The sequence below is a fragment of the Aspergillus nomiae genome (assembly GCF_001204775.2).
Source record: "Aspergillus nomiae NRRL 13137 chromosome Unknown contig00076, whole genome shotgun sequence".
Lineage (NCBI taxonomy): Eukaryota > Fungi > Ascomycota > Eurotiomycetes > Eurotiales > Aspergillaceae > Aspergillus > Aspergillus nomiae.
Window position 1 is genome coordinate 66,029 of NW_015378131.1, and position 23,910 is coordinate 89,938.

General features: G+C 50.5%; 1 protein-coding gene across 1 annotated transcript; it reads left to right on the top strand.

Annotated features, from left to right (window-relative positions):
* On the top strand, window positions 1-23,324 carry ANOM_005451 (uncharacterized protein; the record flags this gene model as incomplete). The annotated part of the gene is made up of 5 exons (XM_015550708.1): window positions 1-7,527; window positions 7,737-7,874; window positions 8,144-9,057; window positions 9,102-9,459; window positions 9,507-23,324. 5 exons carry the CDS (start codon window positions 1-3, stop codon window positions 23,322-23,324), a joined length of 22,755 nt encoding a protein of 7,584 aa, XP_015408532.1.
* Window positions 23,325-23,910: the final 586 nt, after the last annotated feature.

The window sequence follows — 23,910 nt, forward strand, 5'->3', positions numbered from 1 at the left end:
ATGGGCTCCCTCGGAAACGAACAATGCCCATTGCCAGAATGTGTGCAATCGATACATGCTCCCTCGGTCATGCAGGAGGAGATGATATTATCTACACTCGCTGACCCTTCCCACGAATCCTATTTTGAAACCTACCATTTCCGCACCCCCGCGATCTTGAGCCCAGACCAGCTCAATCGAGCAATTCAGGCAGTAGCAAGGAAGCATGCGGTACTGCGATCTGTCTTTGTTCATGAAAGCCATTCATCAACAAATGTACGAATTGCGGTGCTGGATGAGACATACGTCCTCCAACGGGCGAGACTACTCAGCCTGGAGCCTATCGACGAGGGGAATCATTTCGGTATTCTTGAACTTGAAGCCATAGGAACAGATGGGTGGGATGGAGTTATGCCGTGGAAGTTCTCATTGACTGTCTGTCAGCAAAAGCAAGACTCTTATATCACCCTGATGTATCATCATGCACTGCTCGATGGGTGGTCGGCGAGGGCTCTTCTAGAACTGGTTCAGGAAGAGATGCAGATCTGTGGAGCTCCTTCAAAGGGGTCTGATTTTTTTTCTTTAGCACGACAGTTTCAAGAGCACGATTGGCGGCAGGATGAGACATTACTCCGCGAGCGACTGGGGAAGATTGAGACATCGCCCATACTCAGCCCTGGGCCAGCTCAGAATGGTGATCTACGGGTGGGGGAGGTGACTCGTGAAGTTTCTATGACTTCTGATATCAGTTTACCGGATCGACCAGCTTTTCCTGCACGGCTTGTTCGTGTCGCTCTTGCTATGGCAATGTGTGTTTTTAGGAATAGTGATGACACCTTATTCCTGGAAATCACTTCCGCTCGAAGCCGACTATTTCCTTCCGACCAGCAAGTAATGGGACCGGTATTGACCCCTCAGGTGCGAAATATTCACTTGAAGAAAAAGACGAAGCTCGGAGAGTGTGCGCAGCTCTTGCGTTCATCCCAAGACCCCAAACATAACTTCAGTGTTAGCCAGCTGAAGTCCTTTTTACCCGAGAGCAGCAGGGACCTCGACGTCTGTCTAGTCTGCCAAACAAATCAATCATATCCTTCGAATGGTGTCAATAACTGGGAGTGGACTGGGGGAAAAGCGCAGAACGACCTCCCCTTTATTGTAGAGATTTTACCCCCAAGGGAAGGAGGGTTCCTTGTCAAGATACGATACCACCAGCACCGGTTCGACAAGCAATTTGCCTCCTCCTTTCTTGAGTTCCTTTGCCAAACCTTAACGTGGATGCAAGCCACTGGCGATAGCATTGACCACCAGACATTTGCCACAGCTGTATCGGAAATATGTCGCGAGGGAGATTACAGACAACATTACCTGGCGTTGAGCCCGAAGGCCTTGACGGGTGACCCTGCTAGAGCGCACAACCTGATTGAACAAGCCGCTAGCAAGTGGCCCAATAAGATCGCCTTGGAAGCGGAGCATAGTCAGTTTATGACATACGCTGAACTTTCTAACGCGAGTAGTAGAGTGGCCAAAGGCCTGCAGAACTGCCTTTCCCGCGACTCGGCAAACCAACCACTTGTCCCCATCTGTTTTGACAAAAGTGTAGATATGGTAATTGCTATTCTGGCAGTCCTCAAGGCGGGCGGTGCGTATGTGCCATTAGACCCTTCCCAGCCCAGGGAGCGGCTTGCAAGTATACTAAGCGCCTGCCATGCCACTGTGGTCATTGCAGGCCAGACAGATCTCCAGGATATTCTGCACTCAACATGCAGTGAGCTGGGAATCCTGGTGACTTCTATTGAGAGCCTTTCCGAGCAGGATAATTCCACCGCTGAATTATCTGGGCCGGAGCACCTGTCTCCATCGTCTCTGGCATATGTACTGTTCACATCCGGGTCTACGGGTACTCCAAAAGGAGTCATGGTGGAACACAGAAACCTAGTTGCATTCATGAAAGCTGGAGAGGGAAATGCAGATGGGACATGGACATCGACTCGACTGCAGCTGGCCGCGTACAGTTTTGACGCATCCATTGGAGATATCTTCGCTAATCTATACCGCGGTGGCCGTCTAGCCCTGGTCCAGCGCAACAGAATGCTTTCAAATTTGAATCACTGGCTGGAGGAGCTGTTGGTTACTCATCTTGCATTGACTCCAACGATTGGTGATCTTATCATTTCGCATGTACCTGCCCGGTTGCAGGTGCTTATGTTTGGTGGTGAGCCTTTCCACCAGAGCTTTCTGGACCAGGCCCCAGCCGAAGCAAGAATCTGGAATACCTGTGGTCCTACTGAAACCGTTGTGGATGTTGCCTGCTGCGTACTGCAGAAGGGGGAGACAAATGCGCCCATTGGTCGACCCTTCGGCCAGTGCCAAATCTATATATTACAGCACGGAAGTAGCGATACAGCGGTTCCTCCGAATGCGATCGGAGAAATATGTGTCGCTGGCCCTCAGGTTTCACGCGGCTATCTAGGGCAGCCTGATGTGACAAACCATGTGTTTGTCACGGACCCATTTCGTCCATCGCAAAGGATGTATCGCACTGGTGATTTAGGACGCCTCAATCACAGAGGTATGTTGGAACATCTCGGGCGAGCCGATGGCCAGGTCAAGCTGCGCGGACTGCGAGTGGAAACCGGTGAAGTCGAGGTGACAATCCGGCAGTCCTCTTCTCTCATCGCACAGATATCTGTCAGTGTCGACCACCTCGAAGGTTACGATCGCGAGGCTCTCATTACCTGGCTCGTTCCACAAGACAGCAGAAGTGTGCAAGACATCGAACTTGCATACAAGGAAGAGATACTACCTTCTTGCCAACGGCGGTTGGTACCATACATGATTCCAGAAGTGTGGATCATACTTCCATATCTTCCCCTTACAATTAGCGGCAAGCTGAATAGGGGCACTCTATCTGCGTGGATGAAAAGTATTGCAACCGGCGGTACCCTTGAAGGTTTCCATGTACTAGAGGCGCCATGGAAAACACGAGGAAAAACAAATCGGCTGCCAACAAGCCCGGCGGAAAGGCTCATAGTGGCAACCTGCGCAAACGTACTAGGCGCAACACCTCATGTCGTCTCCCTGGGCTCCACCTTCCTATCTCTTGGTGGTAATTCTCTCTTGGCAATGCGTCTTTTGGCCGCATTGCGACAAGAGGGGATGATTTGTTCCTTACGGGACCTGCTTGGCCCCATGAATCTTGGTGATGTAGCAAGGGCTATGTCTCCGTCCAGTAGCCCAGAAAGATATATCACAAATGTGTTTTACCATGAGGACAGTTGGGAACAGATCGTCGCTGACTCCAACATTCCTGTTGACATGGTTCAGACCATTTATCCATGCACCCCACAGCAAGAAGGTCTTATCCAGAGTAACCTTACCGGGGACACGTCCGCATACTTCGCCACTATTACCGTACATCTAGGAAGTACGACAGACCTGAACACGTTTCACGCAGCCTGGAAACAATTGATATTTGATTGTGATATCTTGAGGACCGTCTTTGTATCATCCTCGGAAGTACAACATCCGCTAGTCAGTGGGTCCAACATTCTTCAGGTCGTTCTGAATCAATCCGCCGAGGACGTGAGACGAGTGGCTAGCCTGAATAACGGGGATATCGCCTTCAAATTCGGAGTAGTCCCTCTGTCAGCGGGAATCAGCCAGGGATCTGTCAATGATCCTCTCAAGCTAACTATCAAGATCCACCATGCTTTATATGATGAAGCATTGCTTTCTAGAATTGTATCGGAGCTTTCCATCATTTACGAAGCGCTGGAAACGGGAAGCCCACAGGCTGCCCTTCCCCCTAGTCAGCCGTTTTCCGCGTTTGTAGAGTCCCTCTGGAGTGAAGATTTGGAGGCATCAAAGAGATTCTGGAAGGACTACATGCACGAAATGGTACCCCCCAGTTGGCCTGTCGCAAATGGAATTCGAAGGACACGAGAAGGAAAGGATCAGCACACAGAGACCAGCGTGTCCAAAACATGGACGGGAAACATCATTGCTTTGAGCCAGAGGGTTCAGGCAACCCCTGCATCGATTGCACGTGGTGCATTGGCTCTAGCATTGGCTCTATACTCTCAAACAGACGACGTGGTGTTTGGCGAAGTGTCCAGTGGCCGATCCGATCATGACCTTTTTACCCTCGGGCCCTGCCTCGCCACACACCCTGTCCGCATCCAGATTGATCGGAAATCGTCATCTTGGGTGCCGAAGCTTGTGGCTCAGGCCATGGAATCCTATCTAGCTACAATACCTTATCACCATTATGGATTAGCCAACATCCACCGAGAAATGGCAGATCCAGATCTAATGGCCTTCCAGGTTCTATATGCCCACCAAGAGGCATTTGTAGAGTATACGTCTGCTACTCGTTTCCATGTGGAGTCGGCTAGGTTGCAAAATCTTGGATTTCCCCTCATACTAGAATCAAGATGCCATAACGAGACGGGTGAGCTGGCTTTTGAATGCACGTTTGACCGGCGATACCTTGGTGATGACGACGTCAACTGGTTTCTGGGATCCCTATGTCGCACGCTCGACATGCTCTCAGCCGCTGGGGATGAACTTTCAGACCCAGCAATGCTCATGACAGATTTCATGGACGAGGATATGAGACGAAATATGAAAGAATGGTCCACAAAACAGACCCCATTCCGCTTAACGTCCACAGGGAAAGCGAAACTCTGCGTGCACGAGCTCTTCGAAATACAGGTCGCTTCTACCCCACAGAAGATCGCCCTTCAAGTGAATCAGTCCGAGTTCATTTCATACAATGCGTTGAATAAGCGATGTAACGAGCTGTCCAACGCGCTGGTGAACTGGCTAGACAGCCTCATGCTTGAGCAATCACAAGACCAACAGATTGTCGCCCTCTGCTTCAACAATGCCGCCGATATGGTCATTGCTATGATTGCTGTACTAAAAGCAGGTGCAGCATATCTACCAATAGACCAAAACCACCCACAGGCTCGCATCGAGCAAATCCTCTCCTTATCGGGTGCAAGAGTGATGCTGGGCGATGGTGAATCTGGGACGGTGGAAAAGCTTCAGGCCGCCAGCAAGCAGGGGAAATCTGCACTTCTTAGCATCGAGAGGCTTCTAGCTTTGCATGGAGAGCAGAAAATGAGGAAACCCTCGTTCAGGCCTACTCCGGCATCTCTGGCCTATGTGATTTTCACGTCTGGATCGACGGGAAAACCAAAAGGAGTGATGGTCGAACACGGCAACCTAGCGGCTTTCATGGAGGCGAATGAGCCGGAGGCCGTAGGAACTTGGACTTCGGCACGGCTGCAGCTCGCAACAGGCACTTTTGACGCAGCCACAGGGGAAACATTTGGCACGCTAGGATGTGGTGGGCGGCTGATCATCGGGCAAACCCATGAACTTCTGGCCGCTCTGCCCGACTGGCTAGAAAGAACCAATATAACCCACCTCTTTATCACGCCTCGCGTGGCGGCAAACTTCCTGACGGGCATCGATCTACCGTACCTTCGTACCCTTCATATTGGCGGGGAGGCCTTTGACCCCAGCATACTACCGCATTTACCTCGTGGATGTGATGTGTATAACGTGTTTGGCCCAACAGAAACCACGATTTATGCAACGCATTATAGAATTCGCAAAGGAGATGAACATCGTCGCAATATCCCAATTGGCTACCCCTTTGGGGGCTGTCGGCTATACATACTCAACCCAGAGACCTTAGAACAGGTTCCCGTCGGTGTGATAGGAGAGATTTGCATAGGAGGACCTCAAGTCACAAGAGGCTACCAAGGTCAGCCGGAGCTGACGTCCCGGTCTTTTCTTAGTGATCCTCATGCTGCCGGCCAACGCTTATACCGGAGTGGGGATCTTGGACGGTTCTGTGGAGACGGATCAATAGAACACCATGGCCGAATTGATAGCCAGATCAAGCTGCGTGGTTTAAGAATTGAGGTATCTGAGATAGAGTCAGTATGCCTCGAGCATGTGATAGCCACCGCGTGTACGGTAATTGTGCGAGATCGAGATGAGGGCCAGGGCCTCATTGCCTTTATCCAAGCCCGGAAGGACCACCAGACAAGCTCTTACTCACAGGACTGGAGGGAAACAGAGTCTATACTGCATCATCACCTCGAAAGCCGCCTGCCGAGCTACATGGTTCCCTCTCGATTGATTCCTATCGAAGCCATGCCCCTTACAACTAGCGGGAAGATCGACCGACGACAACTTGCCGCTCGAGCAGAGGCGATGGATCTTGAAGGAAAACTATTTACTAGCCAGCATGCCAATCATGCTATAAGTTGGGAGCAAGGTAGTATTGAAGACAGAATCGCTGACGCATGGGTCCAGGTTCTTGGCGTCGACAAGGCAAATATCGCCCCCAATGTCGCATTTTCTCGTCTTGGGGGTGACTCAATTCGCGCAATTCATCTGTTATCGTTGCTGCGTAAGTCTGGGCTGAAGCTATATATGACTGATGTGAGCAACGCATCCACAATCTGTTCACAGGCACAGTGTGCGGTGTCCCACGCAATTGTGGCCGAAAAGATCGCCAACGACGCAACACATATTGATACGCATACCGAGCCGGTAGCACTAGGTCCCATTGCTGTAAAGTACGCTAGCATCCAACAAAAGTATGCTGTCCAGCGAGGAGAACAGGTGATAGATCATTTTAATCAGTCTGTGCTGCTGGACGTGACCGGAGTCTCCCCATTGCGGCTTCAACTTGCCTTACAGCGTCTTCGCAATCATCACCATTCTTTACGCGCAATAGTTCATTGGAGCTTAGATCTTCCCGTGGAGGAGTGGACAATGAGGATACTTCCTTGCTCAGACATAATGCCGCTAGTCCTGGATAGCCCGCGGACACTTACACTAGAAGCCCTAAGAGATCAAATCCACCACCGCCTGACGGGACTAGATATCCGCCAGGGTAAGGTGATGGACGCCAGCCTCTATTGCCTGGATGGTGACAACCGTATGTTCCTGTTTTGGACCGTCCATCATTTCGTCATTGACATTGTCTCTTGGCAAATTCTTCGTGAGGATCTGAACATCTTGATACAGGCAAAGGAGAAAATGGAATCTATCGCCTTGCAGCCCACAACAATGAGCTTCCTCGCGTGGACGCGGGAAGGCCAGATGAAGTACCAAGATGGCTCGCTGACCAGAGACAGTACCACAGAAGAACCGGAAGGCTCACTGTCGTTATTTGCTTCCGATCAATTGCCCCTCTGGGTTCGTCAGCCAGGGCTTGTTCCAATTCCAGTGAGTCGAACCACAACATTCGCTAGACTGGACTCAAGTATCACGGAGTTACTTCTTGGCCTTGCAAACAACGTGTTCTCGACGGAACCTCTGGACCTGCTACTGGCAGGGCTAACAATGACGATATCCAAGCACTTCGCAGGTGCCATCAACCGCCTTCTAGTTGGATTGGAAACACATGGTCGACACACCGGAACTAACACCGCCGACCTCTCGCGATCAGTAGGCTGGTTTACCGCAATTCTACCTATGATACTTGACTGTGGGCGTGGGGTATTGACTATTGAGTCCGTGGTGCGTCGGGTTAAAGATCAGCGCCGTCTTTTGATGGAAAACGACAGAGGGTTTGGCCATTTCGTAGCTTCCCGCTGGAGTACAACCCATACCTCAAATAATGAGATTATGCCACTGATTTTCAATTATCAGGCGTGAGAGAAGGATCCCACGGCCATGATGAAATGATGCTACATCCGGTCCAAGTTCCAGGCTTATGCTGGATAGAGACTTGTCCATATGCCGTGCCTCTGTCACATGCCGCATTTGAGCTGTATGTGCATGGTGGGCAAGTCTTTATTGAGGCCACATGGCCGTCGGATGGTACGATCAATGACGAGGATATCGCCGCACTCTTGGGTGAACAGGTAACAAACATCTGTCAGCATCTCGCCGAGAAGGATCGCCTTGGCAAGACTTCAATTAGTGCCTCATCGACGTCAGCTTTCGGGCTTCTGCCAGCCGATTGCTTCGATCGTGTATTTTCTCTGTACGCTGAAGATACAGTTGAGGATATAATTCCGTGTACCCCAATGCAACGGGCTCTTCTGTATGAGGCATTGCCGATCATGAATCGCGATCATATGTTACCTCCCGCGTCTGGCGCATCCCCACAGATAAATCAATATGCTCACAGATTGAGGGAGCCATCAACACGCTAATAGAGCGGCATGGGATACTGCGCACGGTCTTTCATATCGACCCAGAAGTAGGGCCGCTAGCTCTAGTGTTGCGTGGTACTCACACTCTCGCCACAAATGCGATTGGGCAAGTAGAGGTAAGAAATCATTCCGAGTTGGAGGAGGTAGTCACAAGCCTGTTCTGCAACCCTGAGTATGGAAATCCAACGAAGCAAGCGTTCTACGTGCGAGTAGTGCGCACCGCTGATGGGTCCGAGGCAAGGTTAATCTGGCTCTTACACCATGCCCTTATTGACGCTTGGAGCCAAGATCTTCTTTTCAAGGAGCTGACCCAGATTCTTGTGGACGGTTGTTCGACCAAATCGTTGATTCCGCGGCCTTCATTTGGCTCATTTGCCCGCTTTGTGGCTTTCGATACGCGTGAAAACCATGATCATAGCCAGTTTTGGTCAGAGGCCTTGAATGGAGTACAGCCTCTGTCTCTTCCTCTCTCGTTGATGTCTTCAAGGCCCATGGACGCCGAGGCGGTGGTCGTTGAGCAGGCCTGTAATCTGCCAGTTCTATCGCAAAATTGCATATCACCTGCGGCACTGGTGTCACTGGCATGGAGTCTTGTCCTTTCGGAGGTCCTTGACACCAATGATGTGACTCATGGAATGCTATTCTCAGGGCGACAGGCTCCACTTGATGGTGTGGCAGATATTATCGGCCCCTGTATCAGTACTGTGCCCATCCGTACCCAACTGAGCCGACATGGTAAGGTTATAGACCTTCTGCAATCGACGGAGGATGCAATTCGCTTGGCTGGCTTACACAGTACGATTGGTCTTGATGGTGTGGCTCGAGCGGCCGGCTTGGAGGCCCCGGCCTTGGTGAACACGCTTCTCAATTTTTTGGTGTTCGAACGGACGTGCTAGACGGTGATGACTTGAATTCAATACTCGAACTTGACAGTGTTGACGATGGCCTGCCACCCTCCATTACTCTATCATGCTGGCAGCAGGGGGTAGAGGCCAATGTTATGGTCATGCGTCTGGAGCGTCGACATCCACTACAGGAGGGAATTGCGCAGTGTCTGATGGAGCGGATGGCATGGTACTGCCATGCACTATCTAACCAAACGAATGACACACTGGACAATGTCTTATTGACCACTCCCAAGGAAGACGAACTGCTTACTCAATGGAGTCAGACTGTCGACTCGCAGCCATCTGACCCGCCTCCTTGCATCCACGATCTCATCACGAGATGGGCAGCAGAAGTCCCAGAAAAGGTGGCGATTCAGGTTGCAGAGTCACATTTCGTACCTACGGTGAGATAGACAAGAAGTCCACGACCATCGCTAGCGTGATACAACAGCTTCTGGATACACGGTCCGGATATACTCCGCCGCTGATCCCAATCTGCTGTGACCGGGGTGTTGAAATGATAATCGCGATTCTTGCCGTATTGAAGGCTGGAGCAGCATATGTACCGCTCAATATCTCTGATCCGGAGGGAAGACTAGAAGCTATCTTGCGTCAGACTGAGTCAGCGATAATCATTGGCGGCTTACTTGGTAATGATAGCCGTCACAAACTTCAAGCGGTTGCTGACCGCACGTCCACCTCGATATACACCATTGATGGCCTCTCTACAATGCCCCCCTCCAATTTCGCCCTTCCCAAAGCCCGTTCTGAGTCGCTTGCGTACGTTCTGTTTACCTCGGGGTCCACTGGGGAACCTAAGGGAGTCATGATCGAGCACCGCAATCTTACATCGTTCATAACCACTCGGCACAAAGAGATCATTGGCCGGTGGACGAGTTGCCGTATGCCAGTAGCTACATATACATTTGATGTCTCGATGGCGGACCTGTTGACCGGTTTGGCTATTGGTGCTCGCGTGGCATTGGTGAAGAGTGAGATAATGTTGGCTTCCCTTCCACACTGGGCAGAGCAAATGCTAGCTACTACTCTATCCATGACCCCAACACTGGCGTCCCTTCTCTCTAGACAGCTTCCACCACATGTAGCTGTCTTGCTACTGGCAGGAGAAGTTTTCGACCCGAACATCATGAAGACACTTCCGCGTGAATGCCGTGTTTGGAATGGATACGGCCCTACGGAAACATTCTACTCGTCGTTTCACCTAGTGGATGCACAGGAAACGTACACCCAGGTGCCCATAGGAAGGCCGTTTGGTGGCAATCAAATCTATATTCTTCGACCAGGCCTTAATGACCGTCAGCCTGTAGGGGCAATTGGCGAGATCTGCATCGGCGGGGCCCAGGTTGCTCGGGGCTACCTGGGATCAGAAGATTTAACAAAGCGATCATTCACACGAAGCCCATACAACAGCCGGGAGGTGCTATACAGAACAGGGGACCTAGGGCGGTTCATGGATGGGGGTGTGATCGAATACCTGGGGCGGATGGACGACCAAATCAAAATAAGAGGGCAGCGAGCTGAGCCTGCAGAGATTGAGTCAGTGATTCATTCTGCTTCACCTCATGTAGCCCATGCAATTGTTGATCTTTACCACCTGAAGCGGGGAGGTCAGCTACCGCGCCTGATTGCGTTCATTTCAACGAAAGATACAGTCTGCCCCAATTTGTGCACGACATTCGTCCCGGAGGATGTAGAGCGCTATTGTCGAAATCATCTGCCAGCTCATATGATCCCATCCACATGGATTCATGTGCGCACAGTTCCCCTTACTACCAGTGGCAAGGCGGACAAGAGGAAGTTACGTTCGTGGATGTGGAGGCTGGAAGAAGGGGAATCAGTGCCTGAGGCATCGATCATAGAAATATCTCCGTCGAAGCAAATGAACTTCAAGCCACATAGCGGTATTTTGCGAGGCATCGAAACCCCTACAGAGATCACGTTGAAAGAATCATGTGCCAGACTATTCAAGGTTGATGAAGACATGATATCATTACACTTGTCTTTCATGTCATCCGGAGGCGACTCGCTGTCAGCGCTGCAGTTAAATGCTAGGCTGAGAGAAAAGGGATTCAAATGTACGCCGCGGGACATTGTAGAGTCTCATAGTCTTGCTGAGCTAGCGAAGAGGCTAGAACCATGTAGCGAGACTGCCACTCTGATGCCCATCGCAGACTGGACGCTAGATCTTGACGAGATGGCACGCCTCCCCGACAACGGCATTGAGGACTGGAAGACGATAGTGCAACGCGTTGGGGTCGATCCTGAGCAGGTGCAATGTCTCATGCCGTGTACTCCATTCCAAGAAGGTGTTCTTTCCAGCAGCGATGAAAGTGGAAGCTCTGCAGGATACTTGGCACATATGACGGTTGGACTGGGCAAAGAAATTGACATAGAAGCACTCCAATATGCTTGGCAGAAAACAGTCGACCACGAGGAAATGTTGCGCACCATGTTTATCCGAGGTGATATGGTCGATATGCCAGGGCCTGGACAAGAAAGCTCACTTCTCCAAGTGATCCTGTGTCCTGAATCACCGCAAGTATGTCGTGTTAAGACATTGAAGATCCTCAGCATTCCTGCGACTCACACCACTGCGCTTCCATCCTATCCATCTCTCCACGGAGAAGCTCATTACAGCCATATTCCCGTTGCTGCCGTCGTTGCTCCGGAGAGCCAGAAAGCCAACGGGCAACAATGCACGCTACTCATAACAATGCATCATGCGTTATACGACGAAGCGTATCTTTCCTTATTGTTCAAGGACTTGTCCCATAGATACCGGTCATTCGTATACAATCAAACAATCCCTGAAGTTCAGGGGGGGCAACGCATTCCGTTCTCCACCTATGTGCGTTTCGTGCAATCGAAGCTAGGCACAACGCCGTCCACATCTACTGCGGCCAAATTCTGGAAACACTATCTGGCAGATGCAATTCCCAGTACATGGCCTATTTCACAAGGCATGCAAAGCTCGATCATATCAGTGACGACCCCAGAGACGGCGGTGCTAGAATGGGCAGGCAACCTTCGAGCAGCCGCTTCCAAAATCCAAGTTACCCCCGCCGCGATCGTTCGTGCAGCATTAGCACTAACTGTGGGTGAGCACACTAATGTTACTGACGTGGTACTCGGGGAGGTTTCCAAAGGCAGACCTGATATTCGTGGCCACGGCGATGCGACAGCAAGGTTCATTAGAGGGCCATGCGCAACCACTCATCCAGTTCGCATTCGATTAGCTGACGATGGGGGATCCAAAAGATATACAATGCTGCGGCTCTTGCGCGAGTCTTTTGCGTCATACATGGAAACACTCCCCCATCAGTTTTACGGGCTTTCACACATTCGCGAGCAGTCTTGCCGGGTAGACCTACTTCCGTTTCAAGTTCTTTTTATCTATCAGGATGCCTTTCGCCAGAAGGAAGGAGTTGCTGGAGATGGTGCCTTCCAAATACAAGGGGGTAGCTTGGGGCAAATGGGCTTCCCCATCGTTGTTGAATGTTCCTGTCTTCCTGGGGATTCAGGGGTTGTCTTTCATTGCACCTATGCACCAGACGTGATCGACAAACAGAGCATTGGATGGTTCCTAAATCATGTATCTCAATCAGTCGATGCTCTCGTACAAGTGGACCCGACCGTGAGTGATAATATGAGATTGGCGAGAGTCCCTCTTAGCGCCCAGGAAACTAGACAACTAAAGCTATGGAGCCGCTGTCATAGAGTGGAGGACGAAAATGCCGATGATAGTATGTCCACAGGGCCATTGTCCATCACGCATACCTTCGATGATATCGCAGGGAATATCCACGAGAAAGTCGCTTTGCAATCGGGACAATATGAATATGTTACTTACGGTGAGCTACAACATCGCAGCAAAATCCTGTCCACGGCGCTACAAAGCTATTTAATCTCATTGGGCGACGTTGGTTCACAGCAGCCTATTATTCCAATCTGCTTCGAACGCAGCACGGACATGGTTGTTGCAATCCTGGCGATCCTTAGAGCAGGTGCTGCATTTATACCTCTTGAGTCCGGATACCCAACCGAGAGACTTATCAGCATAGTGAGGACGTCCCGTGCTTCGCTCATTATTTGCGGGAAGGGAGACAAAGGCAGTGACACCCTGGCTGCGGTGTGCCATGCAACAAGCACCAATCTCGTCACCATTGATGATCTCAATTCCAGACCGGCGTCGTCGGGCCACGCAAAGATCTCACAGCATCGCAGGGACGACCCTCAGATTGCCTATGTGTTGTTTACTTCGGGCTCGACGGGTACCCCTAAAGGAGTGGTGATCACCCATCGCAATTTACTTGCCTTCATGCGAAAGAACAGCACGGATGTCCATGGACAGTGGTATAACTCTCGTATGCCCGTGGCTTCTTATACGTTCGATGTTTCGATGGCAGATATTATAACGACACTTTGTTGCGGCGGTAGGGTAGTTCTCGTTCCAGTACAGAAGCTACTCTCATCACTAGGCCACTGGGTGGAGTCTTCAATCACCTCTCATATATCTCTCACTCCAACAATCGCAAATATGCTATGGGAGCCTGTCAAGAGTGCCCCGATGGCATTTCCGTTCCTCAGCGTATTATTGTTGGCTGGTGAAGTATTCGATGTCCAGCTTATGAGCTATGTCCCCGAGGAGTGCCGCGTCTGGAACGGATACGGCCCAACTGAAACGTTCTACGTAACGTTTTATCGTGTGCCGAGAGCACATGCTAAGGAACAATGCTCAGTATCAATTGGATACCCCTTTGGTGAGAATGAGATTCACCTGCTAGGTTTCGAATCTTACGATCGTACACCAGTTGGCTGTATCGGTGAGATCTGTGTGGCGGGACCACAAGTCGCACAGGGATATCTTGGCCAGCCGGAGCTAACAAAGCAGCATTTTAAACGCGATGTGTTAAGCCAAGCATCAGAGGGCTTCCTGTATCGGACCGGTGATATGGGAAGGTTTCATCCCGATGGAAAGCTCGAGTACCTAGGTCGATTCGATCGTCAAATCAAAATACGCGGTCAACGTGTGGAGCTTGCAGAGATTGAAATGGTCATAGCACAGCATAATTTGGTTGATGGCTGTGCAGTGGTGGTAGTGAACACTCCCACTGGAGATACCCTGGTTGGATTCTGTGTGCAGGCTTCTGATCAAAACCGTGCTAATGGGTGGGACGTCAATACTGCCGTGCAAGTCAAAGGATGGATTGCCGCCAGACTTCCCGCTCACATGACGCCTTCCTATTTGTTCCCATTAGAGGATGAGCTCCCTCGCGTCCCTAGCGGAAAAGTAGATCGCCAGCTTTTAGCTCAAAGAGCGGCAGAACTATTGGCAGACTCCGTGCTATCCAGCCAGGGCCAGGACACCTACATCGCACCCACGACCGAGAGAGAGAAAGTGATCTGTGAGATCTTCGAGGAGGCACTGGCCCAGCGTGTGAGTGTATTAGACAATTTTCTCCACCTTGGTGGCCATTCCATCCTCGCCATCCGAGCGGTATCCAAGATCAATCATCGCCTCCATGCCAACCTTACCTTCAAAGATGTGTTTGACTTTGCGACCGCTCGGGATTTGGCACGACGAGTCGCGTCGATGGCTACCAACCACAGCAGCTACGCTTCAATACCCAGACTCCCTCGGGATAAAACGATAGTCAGGCAGTCATTCGCCCAGGGCCGACTCTGGTTCCTAGATCAGTTGCATCCTGGGTCGACTTGGTATCTGATGCCCTTTGGCCTTCGCATCCAGGGAGATCTCCATCTCGATGCTTTAGAAGCTGCCATATGTGCACTTGAGGAAAGACACGAAACACTGCGGACGACCTTCGAGCATCGTGATGGGGAAAATGTCCAAGTGGTCCATCCATTCGTACATCGTCGCTTGAAGGTTGTTGAGGTGCCGTCTGCAATGGACGAAGACAGTCTGCGTCGGGCCTTAAAGGAGGAGCAATCTACCCCGTTTAACCTCCAAATAAATCCAGGCTGGAGACGGCTAGTTCTGCGCCAGAGCAAGAGGTCACATATTCTATCGATTGTTATCCATCACATTATTTGTGATGGTTGGTCCGTCGGGGTACTCTTAAAAGAACTGAGCATATTCTACTCTGCCGCACTCCATGGTAGGCCCATCGATGCTCAGCTGCCACCGCTACCTATACAATACCGCGACTTCTCGACTTGGGAGGATCAAGACAACCAACGGGCAGAGCATGATCGCCAGCTAAAGTATTGGGTTGAAAAGCTGACAGGGGGTAAACCGGCTGAGTTCATCGGTGATAAGCGAAGGCCTCAAACACCATCTAGGCAAGCAATTTTCGAGGAAGTTCATATTGATGGTGTGATGTACGCCAAATTACGGCAATACTGTAAGCAACATCAACTAACACCCTTCATTGTTCTACTGGCTGTCTTCAGAGCAACCCATTACCGGCTTACAAGAGAAGACGATGCGACTATCGGTACCCCAATTGCCAACCGAGGCCGGGAAGAACTCCACGACTTAATTGGACTTTTTGTCAACGTGCAGTGCATCCGGCTCAAGGTCGATGATGGTCATACCACGTTTGAAGACCTTGTGAAGCAGGCGAAGTCCACTGCTACTGAAGCCTTTTCGCACCAGGATATTCCTTTCGATAAGATCGTGTCTGCTCTGCAGCCCGACAGAGAAACAACTCAGAACCCCTTAGTCCGTACGGTGTTTGCCGTTCACCCGCAAACACAAGGGAAGGACGAGTTGGAGGGGCTTGTAACAGAGCAGGTCCTTCTGTCACGTACCACTCGGTTTGATCTCGAATTTCACCTGTTCCAAGAAGAGGATGGTTTGAGTGGCCAGGTCGTGTTTGCTCAGGATATATTCTTCCCTGAAACCGTCAGAGCGATGATCTCGGTATTTTACGCGGTTCTTGAATGTGGGTTGAACCAACCAAGCACAAGCATTGCTTCGATGGCCTTACTGAATGACGTCTCGCGGTATGACATGGACGACCTTCTGAGCATAAGTTGGACCGACTATCCACGGGATGCAACTGTAGTTGATCTATTTCGTCAGGAAGCACGATCCCACCCGGACAGTATTGCTATCGTGCATGGAGGAAAGGAAGTCACATATGGTGATCTCGACCGTCAGTCGGATAATATTGAGCGGTGGCTGCGCCGCCTCCATCTTCACCAGGAGACGATCGTCGGGGTGCTCGCAGCGCGATCCGCGGAAGCAATCACTCTCTTTTTAGGAATCATGAAGGCGGATCTGGCGTATCTACCAATAGATGCTTCCACTCCACAAAGCCGGATTTGCAGTATCCTATCATGTATACATGGAAGGATAACTGTTATTGTTGTGGATGGAGCTCAAGTTAAGATTCCAGAAGTCAATATGGCTCACGTTGATTTTGTTGCTTTCTCCAGCATCCTGGAGGATCAGCTACATGAAGTATCAGGCATTCAGAAGTCTGAAGGAGGGTCTTCCATATCTGCTACTGGTTTAGCATGTGTCCTCTTCACGTCAGGATCGACTGGGAGGCCCAAGGGAGTCATGACTGAGCACCGTGCAATTGTACGACTGGCCAAGGACTTTAATTTCGTCAAAGCAGCAGGCAGGCCTCTAGCCCATATGGCCAGTCTATCCTTTGATGTGTCTACCTGGGAAGTGTTTATGCCTCTGCTCAGTGGTGGTGTGGTGGTTTGTATTGATGCGATGACAGTACTGGACTACAAGGCCCTGAGCGATGTATATGTTCGCCACCACGTGCGGGCGGCCATGTTCACCCCTGCATTATTCAAACAGTGTCTGCAAGATACCCCTTCCATTGTGAAAAGCTTAGATCTATTAATTCTTGGCGGAGATTGTCTTGATCCTGAAGATGTCTTCCAGGCAAAGAAACTGACACAGGGCATCATCTTAAATGGGTACGGCCCCACGGAAAACACAGGGGCAAGCACTATGTACCCGATTCCAGATGAGGACCAATGTGTAAATGGTGTCCCTATCGGGAAGCCAATAGGTAACTCTGGGGCATATGTTATGGATGATTCACTCAATATCGTCCCCAAAGGTGTGATTGGGGAGCTTGTTGTCATCGGGGATGGGCTAGCAAGAGGATATACAGATGCCGAGAAGAATGAAGGTCGCTTTGTACACGTGGTCATTGGTCAGGAATCAGTCCGGGCATATCGGACCGGGGATTATGCTCGATGGAGACCACTTGATGGGCAGTTGGAGTATTTTGGCCGTCGGGACAACCAGGTCAAAATTCGTGGCCATCGGGTGGAACTGGGAGAGATTGAACACGCATTTCTCTCCCACAGTGCAGTACGCAGCGCTGCGGTCGTTATGAACAGCGTAGGAGCGGAGGCTGATCTCGCAGCCTTCGTAACATTGCATCCGCTTCACGATGATGTGGCAGAGACGGAGAGAGTGGATGCATGGAAGACTGCATTTGATACAACGGCGTATGACAGCTTCAAACATCAACCCAACCGGCTGGGACGAGATTTTATTGGATGGCTCTCTATGTACGATGGGTGCAATATTGACCTTACAGAGATGGACGAATGGCTAGATGATACCATTCAAACCTTGTTGAATGGGCAAGACCCCGGAAAGGTCTTGGAACTTGGCACGGGCACTGGAATGATCCTCTTCAACATTACGAAAGGGCTGGAAGAGTACGTTGGTATTGAGCTGGTGCCACAGCTCGCTTGTATGGTGGAGAAAGTGGCCAACACCGATGAGAGATTGGCAGGGAGAGTGAAGGTCCATCCAGGCGTGGCTGACCGTATCGAGGATTTCATCTCTGAGTTCATCCCCGACCTGGTCATTGTAAATTCCGTCGCGCAATACTTTCCAAGCGCAGCCTATCTCTCAGGGATTATTCACAAACTTATTCGGTTGCAGGGTGTGAAGACATTATTCTTTGGTGACATCCGGTCTTACCCTCTATATGACGAGTTTCTAGTGTCAAAGGCCTTGCACAACGCTGGCGCAAAAGCCACACAGGATCAGGTGCGGAAATGTATCATAGAATCCAAAGCAGCCGAGACCGAGTTGCTTGTGGATCCTGCATTCTTCACTTCCTTGACCAGTCAATTCCCGGATCGAGTAGAACACGTTGAGATCCTCCCGAAGCTGATGAGTGCCACAAACGAACTCAGCTGCTATCGCTACTCTGCCATCGTTCACATTAAACATGCTACAGCACCGCCGCGTACAACCCACCGGGTTGAGAGGAGCGAGTGGATTGATTATACTTCGCGGTCTCTCAATTCCCGAAGCTTGTTGGAGTACCTAAAACATCAGCATAACAACCGCATGGTAGGGGTGGAAAATATAGCAAATCGCAGGACGATCCTCGAACGGTATATAGTGAATGACCTCAAAGAAGGCATACTGTCGCAGTCAAAGGATACTCGGACTCACTGGCAGGTCCGTCACCGAAACCGAGCAGCACAAAGTTCAGCCTTATTACCAGGAGATCTCATCGCCATAGCCAACCAGGCAGGATTCCAGGTAGAGATTAGCTGGGCTCGACAAAGCTCACAGCGTGGGGCATTTGATGCAATCTTCCATCGACTGGGACCAAATTGTGGACAACAGAGAGTATTGTTTGATTTCCCTACCGATCATCAGTGTCGAGACGTCGGCTCCTTTACAAACAATCCAGTCAAAGGTGAACAAGACCAACAGTCAATATATAAGCTCAAAGAGTCGTTGCGCGCCCAGCTCCCAGCCTACATGATTCCACGAACCATTACAATTCTCGATCAGCTCCCACTGACAGACCGTGGCAAGATCGACCGCCAAGCCCTTCGCCAGAGAGTCATAGACCAAGAACCGGTGGCTAATGAATCGCAGTCAAGTGCAAGGACGACAATGGTGGAATATGGCAGTGACACGGAGCGAGCCATTTGCGGTGTATTCGCTGAGGTATTGGGCTTGCAATCGGTTGACAGAGAAAGCAGCTTCTTTAGCCTGGGGGGTCATTCTCTGTTGGCTCCACGCCTGGTATCCCGACTATCGAGACGCCTGGATTGTACTGTGACTGTTAGGGACCTCTTCGACTGCCCAACACCTGCCAGGTTGGCCGCCCAGTTATTATCTAACCAATCAGATAGTAGCGTGGAAGACAACCCTGCTATTGACCATGTGGCAAAACACTCTACGTTGGACACGGTGGAGTATCACGATGCTCTTCAAGACTGGGGTGTTCAGTCAAGTGATGTGAGCCACTTGATGCCTTGCACTCCGTTCCAAGAGGGGGTTTTGTCCAACTCCCTAGCTGTACCAGGAGAATCCGGCTATCTGACCGTCGTACGGCTAGGGCTGCAGTCGCAACTTGATGTGAAAGCAATACAGTACGCATGGCAGAAAGTGGTCGAACGCGAAGAGACACTCCGCACCGCTTTCATTCCGGTTGCTGGGGATCTCTCTTCATTTGGCATTACATCCAGCACGTTTTGGCAATGCATTTTCCAAATTAACTCCCGCGAGGTTCAGCGGCTTTTCTCTATTGAGGAGCGAAACAGCGAAATTGACCACTCTGTTTTGGGCTTTGGCCATATCCCAGTCTCGTTGGCATTGGTAAGCATCCCGAGCGTGTGCAAAGAACGCGAGACTGGCTCAACTGAACTTGAATTCACCATACACCACGCTCTATATGATGAGGCATATTTCCGATGGATTATTCAGGAGCTCTCCGCGGAGTATCATAAAGCTCGGCTCGAGAAAGACCACGTCCCCCAAGGGGCTGCCGACGCATCGGTGAACAGGATCCCCTTTAGCTTATTTGTTTCTCAACTGCAAGCGATGACAAAAGAGAATGTAACCTCATTCTGGAAAGGATATCTAAACGGGGCCCCTGCCGCGTGCTGGCCTGTTGCGAGAGGATTGGAAAGTGGTCGAATAACAGACATAGCCGAGTTCTCGAGTCGGTCCTTGACATGGAAGGGGAACATGCATGATTTAGCTGGAGCAAGAGAAGTCACTCCTGCCGCAATCTCTAGGGCTGCAGTAGCTCTAGTCGTAGCAGAGCATAGTGGCATTGAAGATATTGTTCTTGGAGAGGTATCTAGTGGACGATCTATCGCTGATGGCGCTGCTGGGTTCGTAGCCGGACCTTGTATCTCAACACACCCCATCAGGATACGCATGCAAAAGACGGAAGGATTGGAAAGCAGCCACCAGAGGCTGTCGTTTGACCAGTTGGTGAAACACTCCATGAATTCCTATTTGGAGACGGTACCCTACCACCAGCTAGGTTTACCCGGTATCCGACGACAGTCAGATGCCCCGGATCTTCTGCCGTTTCAGGTGTTGTTTGTTTATCAGCAGGCACTTAATTTTGAAATGGACTCTCGAGGAGACACTTCACATAACTTCAAGGTCCAAGGGGGGCATCTCGGTCGGTTTGAATTTCCTGTCGTGCTACAAGCATCATGCCATCCAGTCACGGGCCACCTGAGCCTCCAGTGCATGTTTGATCCAACAGTTCTAATTCCAGAGGATATTGAATGGTTCCTGAAACACATATCACAGGTTCTAAGCTCTATAGGTGACAGTCCTTCTCAGCTCAAGGCCAGGTTACCTGTCTGTGACGCTGAAGAGGCAGCGCTAACAAAGCTTGCCTGCGAGAAAAACCAAGCCCCAGAGCTACCACTGGGTACTGCAAGCGAGTCTGTGTGCGCTCATAATCTGATAACGCGACGAGCCATGGAGAATCCTTGCAAGATAGCTGTGCAGTATGAAACCTCCCAGTTCATGACGTACGGAGAGCTTGACAGCGAGAGCACCAAGTTATCAATCATGATCCGTGCTTTTTTCAATCTAGCGCATTTAGAGAGTGATGAACAACCCTTAGTTCCAATTTCATTCGACAAAGGGCTTGACATGGTAGTGACTATGCTGGCAGTTCTAAAAGCTGGAGCTGCCTATATCCCACTTGATATTTCTCATTCAGAACAACGTTTGAGGATGATCTGTCAATCCGCGCAGGCCAAGCTCATCCTTTGGGACGGTCAAAAAGGATCTGACAAGCTACATGCCATTGGGCACTCGTCAGGCGCCACCGTTTTCACCCCTAACGAACTTTCTGGCGCAGCGGACGCTTGGGGAAGCAACCCCCGATCCGGAAGAAAGCCAACCTCCTCCTCTCTAGCCTATGTTATCTACACTTCTGGTTCCACGGGCGTGCCTAAAGGCGTGATGGTCAGTCACGCAAATTTGGTATCCTTTATGAAATCCGCAACAAGTGAGACATATATGTCCTGGACCGTGAATAGGCTGCAGATCGCTTCATATACATTCGATATGTCAGTCAGCGATATCTTCCCCGTACTTGCTGCAGGGGGGCGCGTGTTACTGGCCCGACAACAGTCCCTCTGGAGTGATCTCGCTGGGTGGGTGGATGCCCTTGCGGTAAATCAACTTATGACAACACCCACGGTGGCCGATATGATGCTTTCCAGTGCATCGACCGACGGGTTCCTGTTAGCGCACTTGCGTGAGGTGATAGTGGCAGGTGAAGCCGTCAAGAGTGATATCCTGGATAAAGCACCAACGGAGATGATATTCTGGATACAGTACGGCCCTACTGAAACGACCGTTGTTGTGACTGGATGTATGCTTCGATCACCCACGTACGACCAACCTGTTCCGCATTCCCAAATTACCACGATCGGATTTCCTCTGCCTGGCTGTCGTGTCTACATCCTACAGCCAGGTACGTCTAGACGAGTCCCTATTGGAGTACCGGGTGAATTATGCATCAGTGGACCACAGGTGACGGTGGGATACCGGGGTGACGGCGACCCTTCTGAAAGCTCATTTGTCCCAGACCCCTTCTGGGCCGGGCAGACGATGTACAGATCCCGCGATATTGCCAAGCTCCATGGCGATGGTATGATTGAGTGGGTTGGGCGGATGGATTCTCAGATCAAACTACGAGGCCTACGTATTGACTTGGGCGAGATTGAGTCCGCAGCCAGGCAGCTCAACGGTGTCCAGTCGTGTGCCGTCATCAAGCTGGACCTGGAAGACAAGGAAACTTTGCTTGCATTCATCGAGGTATCAGACTCTCAGCAAACACACATTACCCCTGGCACCATCCAGCAACATATCGCACAATATGTCCCGGCCTACATGGTCCCAGCGCACGTTCAGCTCCTCGACACATCACTTCCTCGCACAGCCTCTGATAAGCTGGATCGAAAGGCAATACATGCACTAGCGCAAAGGCTTGTGGATAACGGAGGTTTACTGTCCTTCTGCGCCAGCCAGATACCACCGGCTGATCTTCGCCCATCCCCAGGTTCTCTGGAGGCAACACTTGCGTCGTATTGGGCTACTATAGTAGGTGTCGACCAGGAAGTCATTAGTCTGGAAACACCTTTCTCCCACTTAGGGGGAGATTCTGTGCGCGCCATCAGTCTACTCGCGTTACTGCGACGTAACAACTTCCAACTCAATTTGACCGATTTGGGTTCCTTTTCGACCATTCGATCCCAAGCATCCAGAATCCTCTGTAACGTGCAACCGCAAAAGCTCCCTGCTTATATGCACCTCACCAGACGCAGCACCAGTCGAGCGACGATGGTTTTGGTCCACCCCTTCTTTGGTCAGTCTAGTGTGTTTGACTATGTGGTGCCGGCTCTAAGCAAGCAATATGATATTGTGCAAGTCTCTGATCCTTTCTTTGGAAAGCCTGATGGCCCTGCATCCCTGCGCGACTGGGCCACACATTATTTGGAAGCGCTTCACGCTCACCTAGAAGATGACCGACCCATCGTCTTGGTTGGGTACTCTTTTGGCGGCCTGCTGGTACTGGAAATGGCTCGATTATTGGAGATAACAAATAAAAAATCACCCTTCTCTACAGTGATCGTTGACACGCGCTGTTATAATCCGGATGAGCCGTTTTTCAAGGACGAGGAAGAGAGACAAACAGCTGTTGATGATGCCGTTCGCCTATTTGGCCCCGGCCAAATAGGGATGATCGAGGAACATTTTCAGAAGCATGCCAATATATGGGAGAATTCCGCATGCCCAGACAACTACCTCGGCCGTTCACTATATTTAGCCACTCCAGAGGCCGCTGAGTCGGGCATTGTAGATTGGTGGCGAAATCAGTGTCCGCACATTGAGGTTCAGCAAGTGGAATGCTCGCACGCAGACATTTTCGAGCCTGCGATGACTGGACGCGTCAGTGCATTGATAAATGAGCATTGTGACCTAGATTTCACGCGCAGTGAGCCTTAGAAAGGAGGTGTGCCACATACGATATATCTAAATTGCTTGGGGCCGTGAAACAGTCTGGTTTTATTGATTTTAAGCGAGTACGGGGATATATTATGAGAATAATTTGCAGCCGTGGTTGAGAGCCAAATAGTTACAAGACAGAAATGTACGCCTTGTGGAATAACTCTTGTTATAATAATGTATTCATGTTAATGCTCTCTTTTTCCCAGATTAGTGACAATGACTTAGAAGCTAGAAGACTCTTTGATGCTACTGAGAGCGAGAGGTTCATACTAATTTTCCACACTGAAATTTCTCTCAGGTCACGTGAAAGGTGGGTCTGGGACTCGGGTTTACTATTTCTCCAGATCCCGCGGGAACCAATCCAAAGTCTTGGATCTAGACAGGATTCCTTAATGTCCTATCTATTGAAGTTTGGTCAAGTTTGGTCTAGGGTTGCAATATAATATAAATAACTCCTACATACCTTCTAGGTATTTCTATATGTTAAGAATTATCCCTACGTCGAATAAATTAATCCTAATCTTTCTGTATAACGTTGCGTAACGAGTGAGGGTGGACAAATATATATTACGTCTTCCATACA